Source organism: Cetorhinus maximus, chromosome 3, assembly GCF_964194155.1.
Source record: "Cetorhinus maximus chromosome 3, sCetMax3.hap1.1, whole genome shotgun sequence".
Taxonomy (NCBI): domain Eukaryota; kingdom Metazoa; phylum Chordata; class Chondrichthyes; order Lamniformes; family Cetorhinidae; genus Cetorhinus; species Cetorhinus maximus.
The window spans coordinates 165,567,889-165,587,070 of NC_135881.1; the positions used below are offsets into that span (position 1 = coordinate 165,567,889).

At 45.1% G+C, this 19,182-nt stretch overlaps 1 protein-coding gene across 5 annotated transcripts in view; it reads right to left on the bottom strand.

Annotated features, from left to right (window-relative positions):
- Nucleotides 1–19,182, bottom strand: part of jarid2b (jumonji and AT-rich interaction domain containing 2b) — a 409,246-nt gene that overhangs the window by 63,583 nt on the left and 326,481 nt on the right. For all 5 annotated transcript variants that reach the window (XM_078539218.1, XM_078539220.1, XM_078539219.1 and 2 more), the window contains one exon: nucleotides 15,252–16,272. In XM_078539218.1, coding sequence (XP_078395344.1) covers nucleotides 15,252–16,272 — 1,021 coding nt within the window. The remainder of the gene's footprint in view (nucleotides 1–15,251; nucleotides 16,273–19,182) is intronic.

The window sequence follows — 19,182 nt, forward strand, 5'->3', positions numbered from 1 at the left end:
CAGGACTTAAGTGCTATGGGTTAGGCTTCATCTCATTTACACATTTGTGTAACTAATGAGGCTCAAGTTACCAAATTGTACTGTATATTAGTTTAGTGATGGAAATGTATTATTGGAGTGTTGTTAAGAAATCTTTAAGTTGGCATTTAAGTGTAGAACACTGCAATGTAGCTTTATGGAAAAATGACAGAAGTGAACTCAGATTGTAGTTGGGACACATGTTGTATTCGGGCTCCAGTGAGTCTAGCATTAACAATTGTGAGAATGGATTTTTAAAAATATTTTGGGGAACATTGAGTTATTCTGTAAAGAAGGCTGGGTGTGTGAGAGAGATTTAAATTAAGCTGGACAAGAGACTGATAGGAGTCAGGTTGTCAGAGGGTTGGAAACATCATAGAGGTGTTAAATTTGAGGTACAAGCAAATAGGTTAGATCTAACATTTGCATATTTAGATAAATTGAGAGTCTGCTTGAATATCAAAGAGGAGTCAGAGGTACAAAGAAACATGGTTGCATCTTGCAGGAGTTCCATCAGTAAACAGTAATGGGGATGTTATATTTTACTGACCCAAAAGCAAAGACAAGATGGAAACATGAAACATCTTATATTTGGAAGGGTTCGAGTTTCAAAGGGATGTGAGAGCAATGGAACTGAGATGATCAGGGAAAAATAATTATTTTAGAGTTGCTGTTGAGCTGGAGCTATAGAGATAGGTGGAGCTGCTTGACCTGTTGAGCTATGGCTCGACGTCTGGGCTGGGAGAGGATGCAGTTCGAAACATCCATCCAGTCAAGCCAGAAAAGTCTTGGGCTGCAGCAAGCCGTTTTTTATTCTGAAGTGGATTCCACTGCAGAGTGGAAGAGGGTAAAAGTCATGTGGTGTGCCTTTATTGAAGCTACAGAAGTTTGCTTTGTGTAATATTACTAGATTTCATAGTAGACATCTATAAGGAAGTGTTGCCTAGAAGATATTTACTTGTGGGTTTGACCAAGTAGGGAATTATGGCGGAATGTTTTGTAAGGCTAACCTTAATTGTGTAACTGTAATCTTGTGTGCCTAAGTTCTCTTTTATTTTTGTTAATAAAACTTATACTTCTAATTTTTAAAATCCAAAAGTTTTACTGGACCTCTTACTGCTGAAGTCTTCTTCTCGGTTTCAAAATGCAAAAAAAAATTACGGCCCATAACCGAAGTTTCCCTTGAGATTTGGTTTGCATTGCAATAAACACTAGCTGTGGTCATAACACAGTAAACAGAAGCCAAAACTGGGATACTGATTGGCTAACAGGATAGTCTGAGGACCAGAATTATAAGAACATAAGTCAAGGTCAGTTTTTGGAGGGATGCCATAACTACTTCCCCCATTGGTCAAGAATTGTAAATACAGGGTGTGAGTTGTTGCATAAGTTTACTTCCCATTTGTCAGGAGTTACAAATATTTGGGAAAAGTTATTAGTTGTATTTACACAGGTGCTCAGACTTGGACTGCACACTGCAAAAACTGCCTAGTCTCAGGAGATTTGCTACAAGGGGACTCTTGCCAGGGATTAGGAGTCAGTTGTGCCAGTTGACAGGCAAGGTTTGGGGGGTTTAACTTTAAGAAACACAGTAGTGACTAAGGCAACTGTCATATAAGTCTGGGGTTGACCACAAGAAACTCAGAAGTTTGGGATTTCCCATAAGAAGTCTAAGGGGGATCACTGTTAGATCAAGATTAGAATTCAGTATTAGGACTAGAGGTAGTTGCTTTAAGTGAAAGCTCAGGCTCAACAGCAATTGTAGACTGAGAGAGAGAGACTGCAGAGAGAGGAAGCATTCAGCAAATGGCTGTGAAATAGACTGGTAAATCAGAGCTGCAGAGGTTTATCTATGTATATTAGAATAAAGTTGACCAAGCAAGAATCAAGAGACCAGGTCCTTGGGACCAAGAAGAGAAGACCCTAGAAGTCTCAGGAACCAAGAAGACCCTAGGAGTCCTAGGTTCTACGGGAAAAATAGTGTATCGTGCCATGCATCGAGTAGCGGAATGCCAAGTGTTAATCTTTGTTGTTCAATAAACCTGGTTCATCTGCATTCTAAATTAGTGATAGTCCTTTTTACCAATAAGGTTATTCCCCAACTAGAATGTTCTTACCCTGTGTTTTAATCTACAGTTCAAATCCCAACACATGGTTAGCAAATAAAACAATTCAGCACAATACAATTATTAAACTAGTTAACTAACACAACTGCTGCTTTTTTTTTTGCAGTATTCTGTTGAGGAAGAGCAGCAGAAGCTTTACTCTGCTTCAGACTAACAATGTGCAGCAAGTGGAACTTCAGTGACTAAGACAGATATCTCTCACCTTGACCAAAGCTCATCACCATAATGCTTATTTTTGTCGACAAACCTGTTGGGTAGGGTTGCCAACACTCCAGGATTATCCTGAAATCACCAGGAATTAAAGATTAGTCTCCTGGACACTGCTGCAAACAACCCATAAGACCATTAGGCCATAAATTATAGGAGCAGCAGTAAGCCATTTGACCATTCGAGTCTGCTCCGCCATTCAATGAGATCATGGCTAATCTGATAATCCTCAACTCCACTTTCCTGCTTTGTCCCCTTAACCCTGGATTCCCTTACTGATTAAAAATCTATCTCAGACTTGAATGTACTTAATGACCCAGCCTCTACAGTAATTAATTCCACAGATTGACTACCCTCAGAAGAAATTCCTCCTCATCTCAGTTTTAAATCGCAGCCCCCCACCCCCCCCCAACCCAAACCCCCCCCCCCCCCCCCCCCCCCCCACCCACCCAACCACCCCCCCCCCCCCCCACACACCCGACACTGAGATTATGTCCCTCTGGTTTTAGACTCTCCCACAAGGGGAAACAACCTCTCAGCATCTACCCTGTCAAGCCCCCTAAGAATCTTGTGTGTTTCAATAAGGTTGTCTCTCATTCTTTTAAATTCTAATAGGTGCAGGCCCAACCTACTCAACCTCTCCTCCTTATCTTTCCTTAGATAAGGGGGCCAAAATTGTTCACAGTGTTCTAGATGTGGTCTAACTAGTGCTTTACATAATTTTAGCAAGACTTCTCTATTTTTATACTCCATTCCCTTTGAAATAAAGGCCAACATCCCATTTGCCTTCCCTATAACCTGTTGATATTGTATGTTAGGTTTTTGGGATTCATGCACAAAGATTCCCAAATCCCTCTGTGCTGCAGCCTTCTGCAGTCTTTCTCCATTTAAATAATATTCAGCTCCTCTATTCTTCTTGCCAAAGTGCATAACCTCACATTTTCCTTCATTATATTCCATCTGCCAAGTTTTTGCCCACTCACTCTGTAGGCTCCTTGTGGCATCCTCACCACCTTCCCACCTATTTTTGTGTCGTCTGCAAACTTGGCGATAGCACATTCACCTCCCTCAACTAAGTCATTAATATATATTGTAAATAATTGAGGCCCCAACACAGGTCCTTGTGGCACTCCACTAGTTACAGGTTGTCATCCTGAAAATGCCCCCTTATCTCAACTCTGTCTTCTATTAGTTAGCCAATCCGCTATCCATGCTAATATACTACCCCCCAACACCATGGGCTCTTATCTTATTAAGTAGCCAGCCTTACATGTGGTACCTTATGAAACACCTTTTGGAAATCCAAATATATTACATCTACTATTTCCTTTCTATCTATCTTGCTTGTTAACTCCCCCAAAGAATTCTAATAAATTTGTTAGGCATGATTTACCCTTCATGAAGCCATGCTGACTCTGCTTGATTAGATTATGTATTTCTAAATGATCTGCTATTACATCCTTTATAATAGACTCCAACATTTTCCCAATGACGTTTGTTAATCTAACTGGCCTATAGTTACCTGTTTTTTGTCTCCCTCTCTTTTTGAATAAGGGTGTTACATTGGCCATTCTCCAATTCTCTGGGACTTTTCCAGAATCTAAGGACTCTTGGAAGATTACTACCAGTGCATCCACTATCTCTGTAGCTACTTCCTTTAATATCCTAGGATGCAACCCATCACGCCCAGGGGATTTATCGGCCTTTAGCCCTATTAGTTTTCCTAGTACTTTTTCTCCAGTGATAGTTATTGTATTTATTTCCGCTCCCCTTTTTCACCTTGATTATTTAGTATTTTTGGAATGATATTTGTCTTCTACCATGAAGACTGAGGCAAAGTATTTATTCAACTCCTCTGCCATTTCCTGGTACCCCATTATTATTTCCTCAGCTTCATTCTCTAAGGGGCTTATGTTCACTTTGGCTTCTCTCTTCCTTATTATATATTTAAAGAAGCTCTTACCATCTGTTTTATATTACTTGCTAGTTTACCCTCAAAGTTTATTTTCTCCCTCCTTATTATATCTTTGGTCATCTTTTGTTGGTTTTTAAAACTTTCCCAATCCTCTGGCTTAACGCCTTGGCATGCGAGCTCGGCAGGGGCAGTTGGGAAGCCGACCACTGCCCGCCATTGGGCCCGGAAGGCAATTTCACGCTGGTGGGCCAACTGGGGCAAGCGCGACTTTCGGGCATACGCTGAGCGCATCAGATAGATGGAACTGATTTCAAAAAAATTATGGAAGATTTTTATAAATGTTACGAAACAGGTCCCTCATGTGACTCTGTCACATGAGCAGGGGCGGGTTATTAATGATTTTATTTGATTTTTACTTGCTTTTAGAAACCAGAACCCGCCCGTGGATGCAGTTTCCAAAAAAAGTGCAAAGGCCGCTTGGCCTTTTCGCCTACCCGCCAACCGTAAGGTTGGACAGGCAGCAAAAAATTTACGTTAATTACCTTTTTAAAGGCCTTAATAGGCCTTTTAATTGTCGGCAGGCGCACGCCAGAGTCGACTGATGGAAATATCATGCAACCACGCAATGACGTTGGGACGCACGCCCGACTTCATCGTATATCATTTTATGCTCGGTCAGGTCAGGCGTGCATGTGCCCCCGCCCACTGAACTAAAAATTTTAACCTATGATTTTTTGCTAATGTCTACCTCTGCCAATTGGATTTTCCCAATCTACAAGAAGATTAAAGTCACCCATGATTAATGTACTGCCTTTTTTACATGCCCTCATTATCTCCTGATTTATTCTCTGTCCTACACCATAGCTACTGTCAGGGAGCCTATAGACTACTCCCACCAGTGCCTTCTACCCCTTGTTATTTCTTACCTCCACCTATATGGATTCTACATCTTCCAATCCAAGGTCCTCTCTTGCTATCGTACTTATTCCACCTCGTACTAACAAATCTACCCCACCGCCCTTTCCTTCCTAAAAGTCACATACCCCTGAATATTTAGTTCCCAGCTTTGATCTCCTTGTAACCATATCTCCGTAATGGCTATACAGTCATACCCATTAACCTCTATTTGTGCCGCTAATTCATTTATTTTGTTCCGAATACTACGTGCATTTAAGTAAAGAGCTATTAATTTTGCCTTTTTACCGTTTTTTTCCCCTTTTGAACCTATTTGCTGCTGGGTTTTTTTATGTTTGTACACTCTGTCCCTTCCTTGTCATACTCTGGGTATCATTACCTAAATAGCTGCCCTGCAAGGCTGCCATGTCCTTTTGCTTTGTAAGACTACGTATCCCCTTTCCAGAACCCTCCCCCACTCTGTTTAGTTTAAAACCCAGGAGAAAAATAATTGGAATGTGTTTTTTCTCCCATTTTCTTTGAACACTTCAATTTATCAGGGACAGAAATATTGGAGACGGGAAGCCATGTGATGAAACCTCCAGGAATACATACAACCACAGCTGGCAAATCTGCTGCTGAGTTTAATGAAACACTTCCCCATCTTGACTTTGAATCTTGGTTGAAATAAAAAAAGCAAGTTCAATTACTCAGCGCTCCTCAGCTAGGAGTTTAGAAGAATAAGAGTTTAGGAGAATGTAAGGTGATTTCATTGAAGCATATACTACTCTAAGAGGGCTTGACAGGGTAGATGTTGAGTGGCTCTTTTCCATGGCTGAAGAATCCAGAGCTAGGGGTCATAGTCTCAGGATAAGGGGCTGACTATTTTAAGACCAAGGCGTGGAGAAATTTCTTCACTCAAAGGGTTGTGAACCTGTGGAATTCTCTACCCGAGAGAGCTGTGGGTGCTCAGTTGTGGAGTATACTCAAGATTGAGAATGATAGATTTTTGGGCACTAAGGGAATGAAGGGATTTGGAGATAGGGCAGCAGATGTAGTTGATGTAGAATTTCAGCCATGGTCTTGTTGAAAAGTAGAGTAGGCTTGAGGAACCATATGGTCTACTCTTGCTTCTATTTCTTACGCTCATAGGAGCCATCAGCAAGAACTGTGATCCAGACCCAGAAATGTCTGCAGCCAGTGCAGAGCCTTGCTGTATATTGAGGCCATAACAAAATCAAATAAATCTCCAGCAAATGGCTTGAGCAGCCATGGAACAGCATGGGGACGACAAATTCAATAGTTGTCAGCAGCAACAGTCCCTCGATTCGAGGATGATATCTGCTCAGGGTCATGAGTTTCTGTCAGGGGTCTTCATGTGACTGAATAGGCAGATTCTCAACCTGCTTATCTTTGGGCACATGAGGCAGGACATCCTGTGAGGTAGTAGGATCTGGAGTGCAGGATTTGCTTCCTTTTCTTTCCCTCTCTCCCATCACTCTCCCTCATCATTAAGATGGTGTGGCTCAAAGTGTGATGCAGCTTGACGGACATGTTGTCGTCATTCTGAACAATTAGTAGAAAGCTCCTCCCAGTCATTCACGTTAATGCTGCATGGATCGCCATCTTAACCACCACCTGGAGGAGAGGCTTGTGCATTCCAATGATCCCTTGAGAGATGCCATCAGGAGCTCCTTGTTCCTAGTAGGGACACCCATGGCAAAGTTAGGGGAGGTGCCAGACAAAGTGTGGTTCAAAAAACTCTCAACGGTAGAATGGTGTGACAAGCGTCTGGGGTGGGCGGGGGGAGTTGCGGAGAGATCCATAGCATCTGGTTGAAGTGGCATCTGTCACTTGGTTTCAGAGTGTGGTGTACCTGACCACAGGGTGTCTATTGGTACATGGACTGTGCACTTACTGTGGACATTAGAGTATGAGATGACTTTTGTAACTCGTGTTATCCTTACAAATCTGTATATATCTATAAAGGTATAGTTGTGGGTAAAGGAGTATTGTAATACAGTTCATTTTTTCTTGTTCAATACATGATTTATTCTTTTGTTGAAAGTTCATCAGCTAACTCCTGTGACTCCGTTCAATAGCTACTCCCCACATATCTAAACAAATAAAAGTTAGGATCTATCAAGCTGGGTTCCACTCTGGGATCAGGCATATCCAGGGGTAACCTCAGCTGGGATCGTAACAAGGAGCATTATCAAACAAGTAGGTTTTAAGGAGCATCTTAAAAGGAGCGACAAGAGGTAGAGAGATGGAAAGGCTTAGGAAGGGAATTCCAGTGCTTAGGACCTTGACAGCTGAAGGCACAGCCACCAATGGTGGAGCAATTAAAATCCGGGATGCTCAAGAGGCCAGAATTGGAGTAGCACATATCTTATAGGATTATGGGGCTGGAGGCGACAGTGAAGGAATGGCAATATAGTTCCAAGTCAGGGTGGTGTGTGACTTGGAGGGGGAACTTACAAGTGGCGGTCCCCTTCATCTTCTGCCCTTGCCCATCTAGCTAGTAGAGGTCACGGGTTTGGAAGGTGCTGTTGAAGAAGCCGTGTTGAGTCATTGCACTGCATCTTGTAGATAGTACACGCTGCTGCAACTGTGCGGTGGTGGTGGAGTGAGTGAATGTTCGAGGTGGTGGATGAGGTGTCAGTCAAGCTGGTGGTTTGTCCTGGATGGTGTTGAGCTTTGAGTGCAGTTGGAGCCACACTCATCCAGGCAAATGGCGAGAATTCCATCACACTCCTGCCTTTTGCCTTATTTATGGCAAACAGGGTTTGGGGAGTCAGGTGATGAGTCATTGTCTGCAGAACTCCAAGCATGTGACCAGCTCTGGTAGCCGCACTATATATATGGCTAATCCAGTTCAGTTTCCAGTCAATGGTGACCCCCAGGATGTTGATAGCAGGGGGATTCAGTGAGGGTAATGCCACTGAATGTTAAAGGGAGATGGTTAGATTCTCTCTTGTTGGATGGAGATGGTCATTGCCTGGCACTCGTGTGGCACAAATGTTACTTGCCACTTCTCAGCCCAAGCCTGAATATTCTCCAGGTCTTGCTGCATATGGACACAGATTGCTTCAGTATCTGAGAAGTCACAAATGGTGCTGAATATTGTGCAATCATCAGCAGACATCCCTACTTCCGACTTTATGATGGAAGGAAGGTCATTGATGAAGCAGCTGAAGATGGTTCGGCATAGGACCCTACCCTGAGGCACTTCTGCAGCAATGTCCTAGGACTGAGATGATGGACCTCCAAACAACCACAACCTTCTTGCTTTGTGCTAGGTATGACTTCAAACAGCAGAGGGATTTCCCCAATTCCTATTGGCTCCAGTTTTGGAGGCTTCCGTTTTACAAGTTAGAGGCAGTGGAGGGTTCGAGGGAAGTGGTGGAGAGGTAGAGCTGAGTGTCATCAGCTACATGTGGAAACTGACGAGTGTTTTTAGATATTGCAGCAAGAAACCAGAATTGCTTTATCACTGGGAGAAGGGCCAGGATCAACACCCCTTTTTAATCTACAAGATATTAAATATCCAGATGAAGCTCAGATGGTTAGCATTCCTAGTCACTTGTAGATTCCTTCATGGGGTCTCCAGGGTTTTTTTTTTAAATTTGAGGGAGAAAACATGCAAAAGATAGACAACTGACAAAGAGTTTCAGTAAAAGGAGAACCAGTCCAGAAACTGTAAAGAAAAAAAAGTTAACACCTGTCTCATTCACCAATGGGAGACGATTAGATTAGACATATTTCCCTAAAGCTGGTGGAACAGAAACTACAATTCCTTGGAAAGTAGAGAAATTAAAATAAGATTAAGAGTCAAATGGCAAATCTAGCACTCAAATGATACAATTGTAAATCAAGTCAAATATAGAAAATGTAGAGTGGATTAAAAAAGGTAGAAAGATTAAGGAGGCATGAAGAAAGACTGGCCCAAAAAGTAAAACAAACATGTTCAAGAAAAAGCAGCACCAATTAGGTGGGGAAAAGGTAATCTTAGAAGGATTGGGAGTAGATATTAAATTAGTTTGCCAGTTTTCATCACAGTAGCTGGAGTGAAAGGATAAAAGAGGGAGATTAGATTGGATAGATAAGGGAATAGGAACTGAAAATTTGCTGGAACAGGCAATGGGCCCTGATGGCATTTGTTTTACAATGCTCAATGATGTCAGAGGGGAAATACCAGAATCTAACCACAATCTTGCAAAGATTCTTAGATATGGAAACTGGCAACTCTCTAGTCTTTTGGCACAATAATATTTCTGTTCAAAGGGGACAGGGGGATAAATCAGACACCTACAGCCTTAAATATCAGTAGTCAGTAAACGTCTAGCAGCCATAATACCAGAAAGTTAATATTCCCCTGAAAAGACATGGGTTAATTAACAACAAATATTGATTTATAAAAAGCAAACCTTGTCTGACAAACTTAACAGAGTTCTCTAATACATTGAAAGAAATGCTGATGTGTATCTGCATTTGCCATAGGTGCCTGAAAACAGTTGTTAGTTAAATTATGGCACAGTATTAAATAGTATGGTTAGGAAGCTGCTTTATAAACATAAATATATACATGGAGGGTGGGAGAGGCGAGAGGGTCAGGATAGGGCAGAAGAGCTGCAGAAAGAAAGGGAGAGAGAGAGCTGCAGAAAGAAAGAGAGAGCTGCAGAGAGAGAGAGAGAGCTGCAGAGAGAGAGAGAGAGAGAGAGAGAGAGAGAGCGAGCGAGCGAGCGAGCTGCAGAGAGAGAGAGAGAGAGAGAGAGAGAGAGCTGCCGAAAGAAAGAGAGAGAGAGAGAGATCTATGTAGAAAAAGAGATATGCCTACCTGGGCAGATATGCACACATAAGAGAATGAAATGCAGGAATTAGATTGGGTAACAAAGGTAAAGTAGTAAAAATCTGTTACGACAGGCAATGGGTCCTCCAATACTCTATTCTGTCAGCAAGGAAATAGGAGAGGTTTTGACCACAATCTTTCAGCCATTCTTATGCACTCTGCACAATATCAAAATGTGCTGATAATCCACAAGTACACTGTGCAGTTAACTGTGAAGGCGACTGTAAACAATTTCCAAACTGGATCAACAGGTTAAGTGGGTTAAACAGCTAAATACCAGGTGAAATTTAATTCAGATAAATGAAAGGCAAACATTTTTGGAAAGATTAAGTTCATAAATGCCATATACTAATGTCTTACAAAGGTGTATAGAAGGAGAAGATTAGGAGGTCAGATATACAAAAGGAGGACTACTTGGGAACTGAAAAAGCTATACTGGATCTTAGTTTTCACAAGGGGGCACAGAGAGTATAAAAGTAAGAAAGTCAATGGCAAGCCTCTACAAGTCATTGGTTAGGAGACATCTTTTTAAAATTCATTCATGGGATTTGGGCGCCACTGGCAAGTGTGTCTCACTCTTGAATCACTGCAGTGCATGTGGTGTAGGTACACCCACAGTGCTGCTAGGGAGGGCGTTCCAGGATTTTCAGCAACAGTGAAGGAACAGTGATGTAGCTCCAAGTCAGGACGTTGTGTGGCTTGGAGAGAAACTTGCAGGTGGTGGCGTTCCCTTGCTTCTGCTACCCTTGTTCAAGATGTAGAGGTCATGGGTTTGAAAGGTCCTTTCGAAGGAGGCTTGGCGAGTTGCTTCAGTGCATCTGGTACACACTATTGCCACAGTATGTTGGTGGATGGGGTGTCAATCAAGCAGGCTGCTTTGTCCTGGATGGGGTTGAGATTCTTTGGTGCTCTTGAGCTGCACTCATCGAAGTGGAGAGTATTCCATCACACTCCTGATTTGTGCCTTGTAGCTGGTGGACATGCTTTGGTGGTCAAGAGACGAGTTACTTACTGCAGAATTCACAGCCTCTGACCTACTCTTGTAGCCACAGTATTTACATGGCTGGTCCAGTTCAGTTTCTGGTCAATGGTAACCCCCACCACCTCCCCTCCCTCCCCCAGGAAGTTGATGGTAGGGGGAGAATTCAGTGATGGTAATGCTGTTGAATGTCATGCGGAGGTGGTTCGATTCTTTCATGTTGGAGATAATCATTGCATGGCACTTGTGTGGTGCAAAAGTTACTTGCCACTTTTCAGCCGAAGCCTGAATACTATACAGGTTTTGACACCTGTGGGCATGCAGTGCCTCATTATTTAAGGAGTTGTGAACATTACTGAACACTGTAGTCATCATTAACATCCCCACCTCTGACCATTGATGAAGCAGCTGAAAACGGCTGGGCCTAGGATTCTACCTTGAGGAACTCCAGGGCTGAATTATTACCTCCAAAGAACACAGGCATCTTCCTTTATGTTAGAGTCAGTCATAGGGTCATAGATGTCTACAGCACAGAAAAAAGGCCCTTTGGCCCATCGAGTCTGCACCAGTCAAACTACCATCTAACTATTCTAATCCCATTTTCCAGCACTAGGCCCATAGCCTTGTATGCCATGGCATCGCAAGTGCACATCCAAATACTTCTGAAATGTTATGAAGATTTCTGCCACTACCACCCTTCCAGGCAGTAAAGTTCCAGATTCTCACCACCCTCTAGGTGAAAAAATTCTTCCTCACAGCCCCTCTAAACCTCTTGCCCCTTACCTTAAATGTATGCCCCCTGGCTATTGATCCCTCCACCAAGGGGAAAAGTTCCTTCCTGTCTACCCTATTTATATCCCTCATAATTTTATACACCTCAATCATGTCCCCCCTCAATCTCCTCTGCTCCAGGGAAAATAACCCCAGTCTATCCAATCTCTCATTACTAAAACTCTCCAGCCCAGGCAACATCCTGGTAAATCCCCTCTGCGCACTCTCTAGTGCAATTACATCCTTCCTATAATGCGGATTCCAGAACTGCATGCAATACTCTAGCTGTAGCCTAACCAGCGTTTTATACAGTTCCAGCATAACCTTATATTCTATGTCTCAGCTAATAAAGGCAAGTATCCCATATGCCTTCTTAACCACCTTATCTAACTGTCCTGCTATCTTAAGGGACCGGTGGACATGCACACCAAGGTCCCTCTGATCCTCGGTACTTCCCAGGGTCCTACCGTTCAGTGTGTATTCCCGTGCCTTGTTTGTCCTGCCCAAGTGCATCACCTCTCACTTATCCGGATTAAATTCCATTTGCCACTGATCAGCCCATCTGACCAGCCTGTCTATATCCTCCTGCAATCTAACGCTAACCTCCTAACTATTTACCACCCCAATTTTCGTGTCATCCGCGAACTTACTGATCAACCCTCCTACATTCAAGTCTAAATCGTTTATATATACCACACACATCCAGTCACAAAAGCACCCCTCGACCATCACCCTATGCTTCCTGCCACTCAGCCAATTCTGGATCCAATTTGCCAAATTGCCTTGGATCCCATGGGCTTTTACTTTCGTTATCAGTCTCCCATGCGGGACCTTATCAAAAGCCTTGCTGAAGTCCAAGTAGACTGCATCAAATACATTGCCCTCATCTACGCACCTGGTCACCTCCTCGAAAAATTCAATCAAATTGGTCAGGCATGACCTCCCCTTAACAAAACCATGCTGACTGTCCTTGATTAACCCCTGCCTCTCCAAGTGTAGATTAATTCAGTCCCTCAGAATTGCTTCCAATAGTTTCCCCACCACTGAGATTAGACTGGCTGGCCTGTAGTTCCCTGGTTTATCCCTTCCTCCCTTCTTGAATAACGGTACCACATTGGCTGTCCTCCAGCCCTCTGGCACCTCTCCTGTAGCCCCAGAGAGGTATTGAAAATTATTGCCAGCACCCCTGCTATCTCCTCCCTTGCCTCACTTAACAGCCTGGGATACATTTCATCTGGGCCTGGAGATTTATCTACTTTTAAGCCTGCCAGACCACTTAGAACCTCCTCCCTTTCCATGCCAATTTCTTCAATTATATCACAGTCCTTCTGCCTGATTTTCATATCCACATTGTCTCTCTCACTTGTGAACACCGACACAAAGTATTCATTTAGAACCCTACCTACGTCTTCCGGCTCCCCACACACATTATTGCGTCATTAGGTTGGCACCTCAGCACCTGATGCTGCTCCTGGCATGTTTTCAGTTTTGGGCATCTTACTTTAGGAAAGGTGTCAAAAACAAAGTGTGGGTGCTGACAATGGTGAGAATGTGGAATTTGCTGTGAGGTGGATGAGGTGAAATACATAGATGCATTGAAAGGGAGCTAGATAAGTAAATGAGGGAAAAAGGAATACAAGGATAGGTTCATAGGGTGAAATGAAGTTTGGTAGGAGGTGGCTCACGTGGAGCATAAACTCCAGCATCGACCAATTGGACTGGTTGGCCCATTTCCGTGCTGTAAAGTTCTATGCAAGTTCACTTTTCTAGCCAAGCTATTCAAAGCTAGTTTGTCCAGACTTCTTGCTAGGCCACAATGTACCAGTTCCAACAGAAAGAGTGCACATAAGAGTAAGCAAGCAAAAGAGAGATTGTGCACTAGCAAGTACTCGGGCCTGTCATGAGTCATTGTGATTGATTGTTGGGCCCAAGCAAATGTGCTACCCTTTGATGCATAAGCACATGTTTCCCAGTGCCTACCCCTGCTAAGTGCCCAGCTGTGAATGGAATGATACAACACCTAGCCTCAGGTATTGCAAAAAAAATGCTCCATTCTAAATGGCCTGATATATTTGAGGGTATATACACAAACACCCTAACTGTTGTTTGCTAAATACCACTATAAATCCCTGTGGCAATCAGCTTGGTTCTCATGCTTCAGGACTAACTGTTGAAAGAAAAAAATAAATCCAAATTTACAAAAATAGTGTTAAAATCCAATTCAGGCAACATAATCCAAAACGTCAGCTGTATTCCTCTCCGCAGATGCTGTCAGACCTGCTGAGTTTTTCCGAGTATTTTTGTTTTTGTTCTAGATTTCCAGCATCCGCAGTATTTTGCTTTTATAATCCAAAACATTATGGGTGGTCGGAAATAATTGTCTAATGATCTCATTCCACTAATTCAATAACTATCCAAAGGAAAGGTCTGATTTAGATTTTCTGCTTAAACGCATGGGTTTTGTGCTTGATCCTCAGGCGCGAAATCCAAGAATTATTTAGTGTTCTTACTTCAAGTTAGAATTCTTTTGAGTGAGATATCTACAATTGTGCAAGTTTGCTGTAGAATCTAACGTTAATCTATTTTTCTACATCACTTCACATCAGTTTAGGAGCAATTTAGCTTTAACTAAATATAATGAGACCAAGGAACAACAAAAAAAGTGAATCTTAATATACTGAGCCTGCTTTATAATATTATGGCCCAGATTTTTGCAGTCAGCAGTGAAGCTACAGTACTCGTCGCTAGCCTCGAGGAAAGCTGCCCACAAGTATCTAGCAATCTGTGCTGCAGGCTTCCCCTTTCCTGATGTTAATTTGAATCTGGCCCTGAGTCAAGGGCATTTCCAGGCATCCAGCAGCACTGATGTCATCAATCAGGAGAAGCAGCCAATCATATTGAAGGTTTCTCACGAACAGCAAACCAGCAAGTAAAATGCACTGATAATCCTACACATTTAATAAATCTTACAAAGTGTGAAATAAAAATTGGGGTATACACATGAAATATCAAAAAACACTTAAAAATTAAAATGGAATTATAATGAAAGTATTTGCCATTATGCAAATGTAAAATTTGTTTTCCATGGGTCAGAGAGATTGTTTTGTGGTAGCTTTGGTTTTGTACACTGTTAACAATCATTAAATGGTGTAACTGTCTTTCGAGGGGTTTTAACAGTGATATTACAACATAAAAGAAGTTCTCAGCAGTTCTGCAATATCTAAGGATTGCTGTCTGCAGGGATTTCATCTGTACACCCTGTGGCACAGCAGGGAATCACTGATGGAAATTTCTAGATTTTTATGGTGCCCACACATTCCAATTAAACACAAGATACTTCAGTTTCACAAAACAATGACAGCCAATGCTGAAAGTTTTGCCGTTGCTACAAGCAGAAAATCCAAGCCAATATATAGCATATGTACATGAAATACATAATTACATATAAAATGTTGTGATGTGCATAATGTACAATAATAGATGGCTTACCTATGAGTGGGGGCTCATCTATAGTAATGCCCTGAGATCTAAGGTGTTTCTTGATACAAGCTAGTCGTTGTACATTGGGTCCCCAGCGTCTACCCAGTTTATGCACATGTTGAATCTGAGTCACAAACCGCATTTCATCATTTAATTTGCACTCGGGCCTCCAGTCAGAGGGAGGGATCACCCGGCACATGCCATACTTCTCCGTCTGAGTTCTGACAGATTCCACATAAACTAATGGGTCATGAAACTCCTTCTGGGTAGGCCTGAGAACAGGAATTTCTCCAACCAGTGCCATGCCAACCTTGTTGCCTTTCTCCTGTTTTACTGAAGAGTCTTGTAGCTTGTGCGAGGACTCTGTAGCTGAGGTAGAACTATTTTCGCTGGAGGCACTTTCCAATTTGCTCTGTGCTTGTTTGCTTGGGGTGTTCTTACCTAAGGATGCCTTCCTAAGCCTCTGTCTTTCACTGTTTTTTACTGGTGTTTCACACTTTATTCGTCCATTAGGTAGAGTTTTTTCTTTTGTATTTGCTTTATTATCTTTCGCTCCTGCTGTACACAAGTTAGCTTTCACTCTCTTTGAAGGTGACTGTGGTTTCACTATATGGTTGACCTCCTCATGCCTTCTCTTGGAGGTCCGCAGTCCTTCTTTAACTTCTCTGACTTCAACTTTAGTGGATGCTTTCCCATTCATCTTTCCGTTTAGTTTGACACAGCTAAGGGCAGCACCATTTGAATGGGACGTTCCATTGGATAGCACCTGTTTTCTTGATTTTGCATTGCTGCTTTCGGTTTTCCCTGAGATTGTGTGGTTAACAGCTACACTGGAATTGACATGGTTCAGTTTGGTTTCCTTGACCGGTTCTTTCTTGGCTTTGGTGTATGTAACATTTCCTTTTGTCACCGTTGCAGTGTACTTCACAGTTTTGGACGGTGAAGGTCTGACCTCCCTATTCTTTTTGGCACTCGATGCAGCTGCGCCTAACGATGGAGTTTGGGCAACACCATTCACCCCCTTTGAAACCTGCAACAGAACAAAAGCGATTAACATAGTCATCCCTCAATGATGCAAAAACCTGGCTCACAGCAACCAACTGTTTACATTAGAAATAACCAAACATGCATTTTACATAGTGTCTGATCATTTCCTTGGGATATTGCAAGTGTAGTCACCGCTATGAAGAAAAAACACCACAGCCAATTTGTACACAGCAATGTCCATAAAGAGCAAATCTAATTCTGGTGGTGCATTAGCTGAGGAAAGAATGTTGGTCAGGATATAAGAACTCCCTGGTCATCTTTGACCATTGCCACTGGACGTTTCATGTTCGACAGCAGGCTGATCCTCATCTGAAGCACAGCCCATTGGATGTAACTGCACTTCCGCAGTACTATCCAGCAGCATAAGCCTAGACTTTGTGCACATGTCCTGGAGAGGAACTTAAACCCACAACCTTCTCAGGGAAGAGTACTACCAATTGAGCCAAGCAGATACTGTAGTTACTAGAAGAGAAAGAAAGAGAGACATTTTGTTTTTGTTCATATAACATCTATCATATTCACCATGAAAAGTTTTTTTTTTTGAAAAGAACAAGTTCATCTTTCCATGATTAACACACATTCCCACCCCAACCCAAGTGTGTAACCAATTCCCTGTATCTTACCAGTCTCACTCTGTAAATGTAACAAACATTTGGGAGATAAATGCAACTAGCCATGTGTATCGCACATACTGATTTTTGCTTTCCATGACCATGCAATTCTGCCACCCCTTACAACAGAAATGTAAAGAGTAAATTTATGCCAAAGAGTAAATTTAATGAAAATCCAACCATTTTGGAGAGTGGGGGAAGAAAAAGGAGCGAGGGGTGGGAAGGAGGGGGAAGAAAAAGGAGCGAGGGGAGGAAAAGGGAGCGAGAGACAGAGCGAACACAAGGAGAGCGAGCGAGAGCAGGAGGGAGATGGGAAAGGAGAGCGGGGGTGAGAGAAGAAAGGGGAGAGAGCGAGAGAAAAGGAGAGAGCGAGAGCGAGAGAAAAGAGAGAAAAAAGGAGGGAGAGAGGGGGGGGAGAGAGAGGGGGGGGAGAGAGAGGGGGGGGGAGAGAGAGGGGGGGGGAGAGAGAGGGGGGGGAGAGAGAGGGGGGGGAGAGAGAGGGGGGGGAGAGAGGGGGGGGGAGAGAGAGGGGGGGGAGAGAGAGGGGGGGGAGAGAGAGGGGGGGGAGAGAGAGGGGGGGAGAGAGGGGGGGGAGAGAGAGGGGGGGGAGAGAGAGGGGGGGGAGAGAGAGGGGGGGGAGAGAGAGGGGGGGGAGAGAGAGGGGGGGGAGAGAGAGGGGGGGGAGAGAGGGGGGGGGACAGAGGGGGGGGGAGAGAGAGGGGGGGGAGAGAGAGGGGGGGGAGAGAGAGGGGGGGGAGAGAGAGGGGGGGGAGAGAGAGGAGGGGGAGAGAGAGGGGGGGAGAGAGAGGGGGGGAGAGAGAGGGGGGGAGAGAGAGGGGGGAGAGAGAGGGGGGAGAGAGGGGGGGAGAGAAAGGGGGGGAGAGAGAGGGGGGGGAGAGAGAGGGGGGGAGAGAGAGGGGGGGAGAGAGAGGGGGGGAGAGAGAGGGGAGGAGAGAGAGGGGAGGAGAGAGAGGGGGGGAGAGAGAGGGGGGGAGAGAGAGGGGGGGAGAGAGAGGGGGGAGAGAGAGGGGGGGGGAGAGAGGGGGGGGGAGAGAGGGGGGGGAGGGGGGGGGAGAGAGGGGGGGGAGAGGGGGGGAGAGAGGGGGGGAGAGAGGGGGGGAGAGAGGGGGGGAGAGAGGGGGGGAGGGGGGGGGAGAGAGGGGGGGGGGGAGAGAGGGGGGGGGAGAGAGGGGGGGGAGAGAGAGAAGGGGGGGAGAGAGAGGGGGGGGAGAGAGAGGGGGGGGAGAGAGAGGGGGGGGAGAGAGAGGGGGGGGAGAGAGAGGGGGGGACAGAGGGGGGGGGGAGAGAGAGGGGGGGGAGAGAGAGGGGGGGGAGAGAGAGGGGGGGGGAGAGAGAGTGGGGGGAGAGAGAGGGGGGGGAGAGAGAGAGGGGGGGGAGAGAGAGGGGGGGAGAGAGAGGGGGGGAGAGAGAGGGGGGGAGAGAGAGGGGGGAGAGAGGGGGGGAGAGAAAGGGGGGGAGAGAAAGGGGGGGAGAGAGAGGGGGGGGAGAGAGAGGGGGGGAGAGAGAGGGGGGGAGAGAGAGGGGGGGAGAGAGAGGGGAGGAGAGAGAGGGGGGGGAGAGAGAGGGGGGGAGAGAGAGGGGGGGAGAGAGAGGGGGGAGAGAGAGGGGGGGGGAGAGAGGGGGGGGGAGAGGGGGGGAGGGGGGGGGAGAGAGGGGGGGAGAGAGGGGGGGAGGGGGGGGGAGAGAGGGGGGGGGGAGAGAGGGGGGGGGGAGAGAGGGGGGGGGAGAGAGGGGGGGGAGAGAGAGGGGGGGGAGAGAGAGAAGGGGGGGAGAGAGAGAAGGGGGGGAGAGAGAGAAGGGGGGAGAGAGAGAAGGGGGGGAGAGAGAGAAGGGGGGGAGAGAGAGAAGGGGGGGAGAGAGAAGGGGGGAGAGAGAGAAGGGGTGGAGAGAGAGAAGGGGTGGAGAGAGAAGGGGTGGAGAGAGAGGGGGGGGAGAGAGAAGGGGGGGAGAGAGAAGGGGGGGGAGAGAGAGGTGGGGGAGAGAGAGAGGGAGAGAGACGGGGAGAGAGAGGTGGGGGGAGAGAGGGGGAGAGAGAGATATTGATTGATTGAGAGCATGAGAGCACAGTGGGTGGATATGGCCCAAGCTCCCATTCCTCAATACTGCCTAGTGACTTTTGTGGAGATTATGGTGCGGCTTTACTCAGTCTTGGAGTGTTACTACAGGTGACTGTGAAAACACACCCCAGCAAGGAGACAATATCTTTAAGGAGAGGAAAGTTAGCAAAGGAAGAGCTAGCAAGAATTGCTTTTTAAAGAACA